Source organism: Mauremys mutica, chromosome 4, assembly GCF_020497125.1.
Source record: "Mauremys mutica isolate MM-2020 ecotype Southern chromosome 4, ASM2049712v1, whole genome shotgun sequence".
In the NCBI taxonomy this organism is placed as follows: domain Eukaryota; kingdom Metazoa; phylum Chordata; order Testudines; family Geoemydidae; genus Mauremys; species Mauremys mutica.
This window is the reverse complement of record NC_059075.1, coordinates 157,029,826-157,038,892: the sequence shown is the minus strand read 5'-3', so window position 1 is coordinate 157,038,892 and position 9,067 is coordinate 157,029,826. Positions and strand designations below refer to the sequence as shown.

The window sequence follows — 9,067 nt, the reverse complement described above, 5'->3', positions numbered from 1 at the left end:
TGGGGGTGGGGCCAGGGGCGGGGAAAGAGGTGGAGGGGCACGGGCACCCACTGGCGCCGGAGAAAGTTGGCGCCTATGGTCCCCAGGGCTGAGTTCCCCCTCTGGGGGGGATCCCGTCCTGCCTGCAGGGTTGCTGGGCCTGCAGGGCGTCAGGAGACGCCGGGCGAGAGGCGTTGGGTCTCCGGGGGCTGGGGGGCCTGGGGCTGCTCTCTGCTCGCTGAGAACGTCGCCGGTGAGGGCTGGGGGAGCCGGGCTGGGGGGGGGGTTGCTCTGATTTCAGGTCTCTACCTGCCCCCCCTGCCCAGCTGAGCCAGGGTGAAGGGTGGGAGGTTGCTGGGCTGGAGTCCGTCCCCGGTCTCCCCTCGGTGATGGGGGGCTTGGATGGGAGGGGATGGAGGTTTGAGGGGAACAAGCAGAGGTCTAAGCTCCCCACCCGCTCCGCTGCCCAGTCTCTGGTTCCCCAGGGGGGTCAGAAGCAGGAGGAACAAACGGACAAAGGATTGTGAATTACACAGTGACCAGGGCAGAGATTTCCCGCTATGGGATCCCAATGTGGGGTAAATCCCTCAGCTCCCCAGCCCCTGCTGTCACCGACGCTCCTGCTGTCCCCCACAGCCCAGCCACAGGTGTCTGAGATCCAGGTGTTACCGCACTGGGAGCCCCGGGATCAGGTGCCGTTTGCCGTCCAGATCCAGAACTTTTACCCCAGGGGGATTCACCAGATCCAGTGGAGCTGTGATGGGAAAAGCTGGGAAAAGTCTGAACCAACCGACTACAGGCAGAACCCGGATCTCACGTTCAGTGCTACCAGCGTCTGGAGAATCCCCAGCCGGGAACTGAACCGTCTGGGGCTCAGAGTCCGAGTGTCCGTTCAGCAAAGTCCTCAAGAGCCCCCAATCGAGAGAGAGATCAGAGCCGAGGACACAGGTGAGGGGGCTCCCTGGGGTCGGACGGGGAATGAGCAGGAGTCGCTGCCCCCCCCACGGGGTCCCTGAGGGATGAAGGAGCTTTGAGAGCTAATATTCCTTGTCCCCCTTTCCGGCTGGAGACGCCGATGGGTCAGGGAGTAACAGTGTCACACACGGGGTGATTTTATGGGGTACCAGGTGTGACAGAATAGGGAGCATTAACCTGGTAATGTTGCATGGGAGTTTTACGAGTTTTACTGTCTTCTGCTAACATGAGGTGTGCCTCAGTTTCCTTGGGGGTACTGCACCAATACTAGATGGTGCTGGGAAATAAAGGGTCAGATCTCTCCTGTCTGAAGTGAGGGGGGATCAGCTCCCACCAGGCCCCGTCTCCCCCTTACGGGGCCTGTAACTGTCTCTGGATGTTTCATTCCTCAGCCCCAGCCGTGTCAGAAATCTCCAAACCCGAGTCAGTGACAGCGGGGAAGGAAATCACCCTGAGCTGCTGCATGACGGGACATTTCCCCGGGGCGCTGAGTGTGACCTGGCTCAGGATGCCGAGATCAACTATAATCTCTCTATGTGAGGAACAGGTCAAGGGAGACACCCTGGTTCCTCTAGAAAACTCTGCCGAGTACAGAATTGACCCCGGAGCTCCCGGCACACAGGACGGGAAAAGCTTCCAGCAGGAGACGAGACTCAGCTTCACCCCCTCGGTGCAGAGAGACCAGGGGGCCAAGTTCATCTGCCGGGTGGGACACGTCACCCTAGAGATCCCCCTGGAGAGACGCACTGGGGAGCTGCACGTGGCAGGTCAGTTTCCAAGGCCCCTTTTCCAAAGAGCTCAGCTCCCATTTAGGCACCAGAGTAAGTGGCGAGATTCCCAGGAGAGCTCGGTATGTTGGTGCTGAGTGCTGGGGAACGTGGCCCTGGGCTCCTCTGACCATCTGGTGACACATCTGAGCTCGCTGGTGACTGGAGCAGTCTGGCTTGTTTCCGTGTGCAGGGAAGTGGGTTTGTGTAACGCCTGCAGGCAGAGGGGTTGTGAGCTCAACTGACCCCCACCGTGAGGGCAGTTGTGGCCCCACACTGACTCCTGACCCTCTCCTGGATAACCGCAGCACCCCTGAGGCTGTGGGTGTCACAGGGGTCGCTCAGGGGAGCTCTCGCTGGGTGAGGGGAAGGCCTGGCAGAGGCTGGTCAGGACACGGGGCCAGGTCAGACCAGATGGTGACGGGGGGCGTGTGTCAGACCTCAGGTGCTGTTGCTATGATGTGCAATTTCCACACGTTCTAGAGCCACCACAAGCTCCAGTTCTTCGCGAGATCTCCCGGCCGCAGGTCCTGGCCCCCGGGGAGCGGGTCACACTGAGCTGCCACATATCCAGGTTCTACCCCAAGGAGCTGAGAGTGACCTGGTACCGACGGGGAAGGGGAGAGTCGGAGTTCAGGTGCTTAGACAAGCCGGACACCCACGAGATTGTCACCCCAGACCCCACAGCCGCGCCAGACAGGAAATCCTACTTCGTGATGTCCCAGCTCCACTTCACCCCCGTGCTGCCCGAGGACGACGGGGCAGAGTACCGGTGTTCTGTGGAACATGAAACCCTGCAGGAGCCTGAAGGAAAATCCACTGGGCCGCTGGAGCTGCGAGGTACGAGCGAGCGGGGCCGGGCAGCGCCGCGCTGACGCTGGGGTGGTTGTGGCTGAGGAGGTCTCTGCTCTCAGGCTCTTGGAGCGTCCAGACAAAGCGTCGCTTTGGGCTGAGCCTCCTCCGGCCGGTTCCCAGCGCGTGGGGCGGTTCCTGGATCGACCATTGGCTGCTTGCAGGTTCCCCCAGCGCTGGGGAAAGAGGGTGTCAGGTCTGCAGAGAATTGGTGGGCGGGTGCAGCAGCCCCTCTGTTTAAACTGGGCTCAGTTTCCCACTTAAGGCAGGGACTCCCCCTCATGATTTCGCAGGAGGAACAGTGTGTCCTCCCCAGACTCACAGCCCAGGGTCTGAGGGCAAAGCAGGAATTGTCTAGGCCGCCCACAGTAAAGATGGCTGGTGTCCCCTGTTGTTCCAATGGCACTGAATCTACCGGCTGCCCTCAGGAAAGATGGCCGACCACATGAAAATGAGGCTGCCCCTACCAAAGATGGCTGCCCTCTCCCATGGCTTCCATACAGCAGTAGCCAGGCTGCCCTCACAGAAGAGGGCCCCCCGGTGCTCCTTGGCTGGAAAACTGGGGAGGAAATTGTGAGGCGACATCTGTGCCATGAGCCCCAGCTCATGCCTGGAGAGCAGCAGCAGCTGGGGGGCCTGGGGCAGAGATGCTCCCTCCCAGCTCCGGTGCTGGGGGCTCGTCTGCTCCGAGGGCTGTGGCAGGCGTAGGGACCAGAGACAGCACTGGATGGGCTCCCCTCACCGGCACAAGGCCGGCACCACTGGGTGGAGTTAGGGGGTAAAGACCGACACACTGACCCCCCCCCCAGCACCATCAGCCTCCCCCACTGTCTGCCTCCAGCATCTCCCGCACCTTCCATATGCCCACACAGCACCACTTCTGACCCACCCCTTCCCCCCTTCGGTGACTGCGTTAGGCACAGAAAAGTCCTTAAACAACCCTACAATCTGTTTGAGAGATAGGAAGGCTGGTTACACAGGATTCCCCCCCCACCCCCACCCCTATCCCACCCCACCCCAGGATGAACCCTACAAAGCCAGGAAGCGCCAAGTTCTGGGGCAGCTCTGAGCCGTCCCCTGACGCTCCCACAACACGTGTCCAGGGACGGTGACAGACTCGGCACTGCACTGGGGAGCTCCTGGGGCCTGGCAGGGTTGTGCCCAGCTGCTGGGAAGCGCCATGCCCAGCCCGGGTCGACAGACACGCACTCAGTCTGCTCCAGCTACTGCCTGACAATAGCCGTGTGGCCACAGCAGCACAGGTGGGGGGGCCAGGCTAGCACCGAGTGCGCCCCCAGGGGCCAGGCAGGACCGTTCTCCGGTGACTGGCTCGAGCTCCTGCAGCCACACGGCTATTTTTAGGCCCCAGCGCGTCTGTCTGTCCCCGCTGGGACCGACCCCTCCCGGCTGCTGTGTGGGCGTGCCTGGCCAGATACGGACACACTGCAAACGGGACACTCACCTCCCTGCCGATACACCCCCACGCTGTCCCCGTGAGCTCCTGCCCCCCCGTACACATGGCTCTCCGGGTCCCTAGCCTGTGTACAGCTCAACGCAGAGTGCGGTGAGATTGTCAGCACCTTCGGCGGCAGCCCTGCTCCGTCAGTGGGGCCGGGAGCTTTTCACACCAGGCCAGAGATTTGTTTGTTCTGGTTCATTCCTCCCCCGCTGCAGGGATCCTGCCCAGAATTTACACAAGTCACCTCGGAGGTCAAACCTCACGAGAACTTTAGCAAAGGTTGTGACGGAGTGGGACTGGTGTTACTGGGGGCTGGGTACAGATCCTAAGTTTCTAGCAGCAAAAGTCCATGCAGCAAATGCCTGACACTTTGTCGCCTAGCAACTGATGGCCGGGCCCCTCCCTGCAAAGGTGCATCTAAAGGTGTCCACCGCGTCCTGCTTCTCCCACCTCCCTCCCTCCCAGCGCTTGCACCCAGAAACAGCTGATTTGCAGGGGGGGAGATGGGGAACGCGGCGCACTGGGGGAAGAGGCGGGGCTGGTGTCACAGAGTGTGGGGGAGTCAGGCCCTGCACCCCCGGGCTCCCTGCCGATTCACCAGGACTCTCAGCCAGCCAGTAAAGCAGAAGGTTTATTTAGACGACAGGAACACAGTCCAACACAGGTCTTGCAGGCACAGATACCGGATCTCCCCGATTAGGTCCATTTTGGGGGCCTTACAGCCCCCCTCGGGGATCAGAGCCCTCTCTCCCTGCTCCCCTGTTTCCCCAGCCAACAACAGTCTGCCCAGCCCCCTCTGGCCCCTCCTCTCTCCCCTGCCTCTTTCCCGGGCTAGGAGGTCACCTGACCCCTTTGTCTCCAACACCTTTAGCCCGCACCTTTGCAGGGAGGGGCCCGGCCATCCGTTGCTAGGAGACAGAGCGTCAGGCATTTGGCTGCATGGACTTTTGCTGCTAGATACTTAGGATCTGTACCCAGCCCCCAGTAAGACCAGTCCCACTTCGTCACACCTCTCCCCCCTTCGAGACCGAACTGAGCGGGGTCACTCCAGCCAGTGACCTGGGGAAGTTCGAACCCACCTACATTCCCACAGAGGCCCCAGGGTCCCCCCCATTCTGGGGGAAGAGTCACCCCAGGTCATTCCAGTTTCCTGCCCCCCTGTAGGTCGGGGGGGCTCGAGGGCACTTGCAGGTTGCAGGGGGGAAGCCTTATGCCGCCCGCGCCCTTTCCCCACCCCAATACCCCTGGGGTGCATGCGGGCCTGGGGCCTTCTCCCCACGTTCCAGTCTGGGGGGCTGTGATTCGGGCTCTCTCGGTTCAGAGCCCCCCTTCTGACCCTGGCCCCCCTCTGGACAGGCTCCTCGGGGCGGGGCGAGGGTCTTACAGCCATCTCCCCCCTGTCCCGGGCCTTCCTCCCCCTCTGGCAGGGGGCACAGGAGGGGCAGTGCTGCCGGACATGGGCAAAGACCCCAGGCCAGTAATAGTTCTGTAGCAGCCTCTGCTGGGTACGCCAGGCTCCCGGGTGCCCTGAGGGGGGAATGTCATGGGCCTGGCACAGCAGCTGGTGGCGATACTCCTGGGGTACCACCAGCTGCCTCCTGATCCCCCCTGACTCCATCTTCCCTGGGGGAGCCCATTCTCGGTACAGGAGCCCCTTCTCCCACAGGAACCTTTTCCGGCCACCTCGTCCCATGGTCTGTCCCCCCCCGAGGCTGGCCAGGTCCCCTATCCTCCGCAAGGAGGGGTCTTCCCGCACCACGGCCTGGTACTCAGCCGCTGGGGCAGGGACGGGGATCTGCTCTCTCTCCCCGGCTGGGTCTGGAGCCACAGCCTCTCTGAGCCCTGTCCCTGGGGGTTCCCTCCCCACCGGGTCAGGGTCCTGCGCCTCGGGCAGAGTACCTTCCCCGGTGTCAGGGTGCAGAGCCCTGCGTCGGCTCTGACTACGGTTCACGGCCAGGGCACCCCGGGCTTTACTGGGCCAGTCCTCGAGATCCCCCCCATTAACACCTCCGTGGGCAAATGTGGGTGCACCCCCACGTCCTTGGGGCCCTCCTTGTCCCCCCACTTTAGGTGTACCCTCGCCACAGGCACCCTGAATGGGGTCCCGATCACACCCCTCAGGGTCAGGTAGGTATTGGGCACCATCCGATCTAGGCCCACCACCTCGGGCCGGGCCAGCGTCACCTCTGCGCCCGTGTCCCAGTACCCAGTGACCTCCCTCCCGTCTACCTCCAGGGGAACAAGGCACTCGCTCCGGAGGGGCAGCCCCGTGCCCACCCTGTAAACCCCAAACTCAGGGCGGGGAGCATCCAGCCCCTCGGAGGGGTCGACCCAGGCCCCCCCTCCCTCCTTCGCAGGTGGTACGCGGCCAGCCCCACTTTCCTGCGAACGCTGCCCCTCATCCGGCTGGGTCTCTACCAAGTTGCCCCGGTGTGGGGTTGGTCTGCTCAGTTTGTCCCGGAGCTTGGGGCACTAGGCCCGTATGTGGCCTTGTTGGCCACATTGATAGCAGCCCATGTCTTGTGGGTCCCCTCGAGTGGGACGGCTGGACCTGGCGCCAGAAGTTTCCCTTTGGTGGGGCCTCTCCCTCGGCCCCTTCTGGGAGGTCCCATGGTGACTCTCTCTCTGCGTCGAGGCAGACCTACTCCTTCGAGACGCCTCCCTATTATCCCTTGCCCGACTGTCCATGTATTGGTCGGCCAGCTGGCCTGCATGCTGCGGGTTCTCCGGCTTCTGGTCCATCAACCACAGCCTCAGGTCTGACGTGCACTGCTCATACAGGTGCTCCAGTATGAATAGGTCAAGCAGGTCCTCTTTAGTTTGGGCCCCAGCCGTCCCACTTGCGGGCGTATCCCTGCGCCCAGTTGAAGGTATGTGACCTCCCGGGTCTTATGTTGACTCCGGAACCTCTTCCGGTACATCTCCAGGGTCAGCCCAAACTCGCGGAGCAGGGCCTCTTTGAACAGGTTGTAGTCCCCCGCCTCCGCCCCTCTCATTCGGCTGTACACCTCCACGGCGGTGGAGTCCAGTAAGGGGGTGAGGCGCCGGATCCTGTCTGCAGGGTCATCCTGGTGCAGCTCGCAGGCATTCTCGCAGGCCGTCAGGAAGGTGTCTATGTCCTCCCCCTCCTTACGCCGGGCCAGGAAGTTCGTATCAAAGCTCTTTGTAGGCTTGGGTCCCCCCTCGCTCATCGTAGCCGGGGCCTCGCTGTTGTTCAGCTGGGCCAGGTCCAGCTCATGTTTACGCTGCTTCTCCTTCTCCCTCTCCTAGTGTTCACGCTGCTTCTGCTTCTCCTCCAGCTCACGCTGGCTTTGTCTCTCCTCACGTTCCCTTTGTCTCTCCTCATGTTCCCTCTGTTCCTTACGATCCTCCAGCTCTCTCAGTTGTATCTCTCTCTCCAAGTCCAGCTGCCTGCGCTCCATTGAGGCTGAGCGTCGCCGGGATGATCCCCGGCTGGGGGGTGAGCTTCGCCGGGCCGATCCCCTGCTGGCCGGGGGGGTCACGGTGCCCTCGGTAGCTGGGCTCCTCCTCCCCCTCCCCCTAGGCCTAGGGGTGGGAGGTCTCGGGGAGCCCTCAGTGGCCAGCTGACCACTCCCAGCGGGGACAGACACTGGTGCCTGCGCTGCATCTGCCCGGCTGCTTCCCTCAGAGACAGGGATCGGTTCATTCACACGATCTGCGTCCTCCAGCTGGGCAATCAGCTGGGCCTTGGTGAGCTTCCCACAGTGCAGCCCCCTCTGCTTGCACAGCTCCACCAGCTCACACTTGCGCTGCGTGGCATACATCTTCCTGCTGGCCGCTCACAGGCCGGGGTGCTCGCCGCTCCCCACGGGTTCCAGGGGGACCCCTAGTGTGCCAGTCCTTCAGGTCACCACCTCTTTGCCAGGGTCGAGCTGCAGACTCCTCCGCCCCTGGGACCGCTCGCTGCGATCCCCCGGGGGACCCTGTTACTGCAAAGTCCTTCTCTCTGGTCACACTCTCCCAGGGGTTAATCGCCCCTTCGTTTTACTGCTCCCCAGTCACTTACTGCAGGAAGCGCCGTCCACGGGGTGCAGTAGATCCCACCGCTACCACCAGTTGTCACAGAGTGTGGGGGAGTCAGGCCCTGCACCCCCGGCCTCCCTGCCGATTCACCAGGACTCTCAGCCAGCCAGTAAAGCAGAAGGTTTATTTAGACGACAGGAACACAGTCCAGGACAGGTCTTGCAGGCACAGATAACCGGATCCCCCCCTGTCAGGTCCATCTTGGGGCCCCACAGCCCCCCTCGGGGATCAGAGCCCTTTCTCTCTGCTTCCCCTCTATTCCCCAGCCAACTCCAGTCTGCCCAGCCCCCTCCGGCCCCTCCTCTCTGCTCAGCTTCTTTCCCGGGCCAGGAGGTCACCTGACCCCTTTGTCTCCAACACCTTTAGAGGCACCTTTGCAGGGAGGGGCCGGGCCATCCGTTGCTAGGAGACAGAGCGTCAGGCATTTGGCTGCATGGCCTTTTGCTGCTAGATACTTAGGATCTGTACCCAGCCCCCAGTGCGAACAGTCCCATTTCGTCACAGCTGGGGCGGGGATTTGGGGAAGGGATCCAATAAGGGCAGGGAGGGGGCGGAGTTAGGGCAGGGACTTTGGGGCTGGGGTTGGAATGGGGGTGGGGCCAGGGGTGGGGCCAGGGGTGGAGGGGCACGGGCACCCACTGGTGCCGGAGAAAGTTGGCGCCTATGGTCTCCAGGGCTGAGTTCCCCCTCCGGGGGGGATCCCGTCCTGCCTGCAGGGTTGCTGGGCCTGCAGGGCGTCAGGAGACGCCGGGCGAGAGGCGTTCGGTCTCCGGGGGCTGAGGGGCCTGGGGCTGCTCTCTGCTCGCTGAGAACGTCGCCGGTGAGGGCTGGGGGAGCCGGGCTGGGGGGGGGGGGGTGTCGCTCTGATTTCAGGTCTCTACCTGCCCCCCCGCCCAGCTGAGCCAGAGTGAAGGGTGGGAGGTTGCCGGGCTGGAGTCCGTCCCTGGTCTCCCCTCGGTGATGGGGGGCTTGGATGGGAGGGGATGGAGGT

At 62.9% G+C, this 9,067-nt stretch overlaps 1 protein-coding gene across 1 annotated transcript; it reads left to right on the top strand.

The window, feature by feature from the left end:
- Positions 1–1,462: 1,462 nt before the first annotated feature.
- LOC123369160 (tapasin-like) lies at positions 1,463–2,625 on the top strand. Its single transcript, XM_045014520.1, has 2 exons — positions 1,463–1,721; positions 2,205–2,625. The coding sequence occupies exons 1-2, from the start codon at positions 1,463–1,465 to the stop codon at positions 2,594–2,596; spliced, it is 651 nt and encodes a 216-aa protein (XP_044870455.1). The 3' UTR covers positions 2,597–2,625.
- The last annotated feature ends 6,442 nt before the right edge of the window (positions 2,626–9,067 follow it).

Excerpts from the sequence above, each read along its gene's own strand:
- LOC123369160 (XM_045014520.1), top strand. The coding sequence starts at position 1,463 with ATGCCGAGATCAACTATAATCTCTCTATGTGAGGAACAGGTCAAGGGA. Across the intron at positions 1,722-2,204 it reads TGGGGAGCTGCACGTGGCAG|AGCCACCACAAGCTCCAGTT; the intron begins GTCAGTTTCCAA and ends CACACGTTCTAG.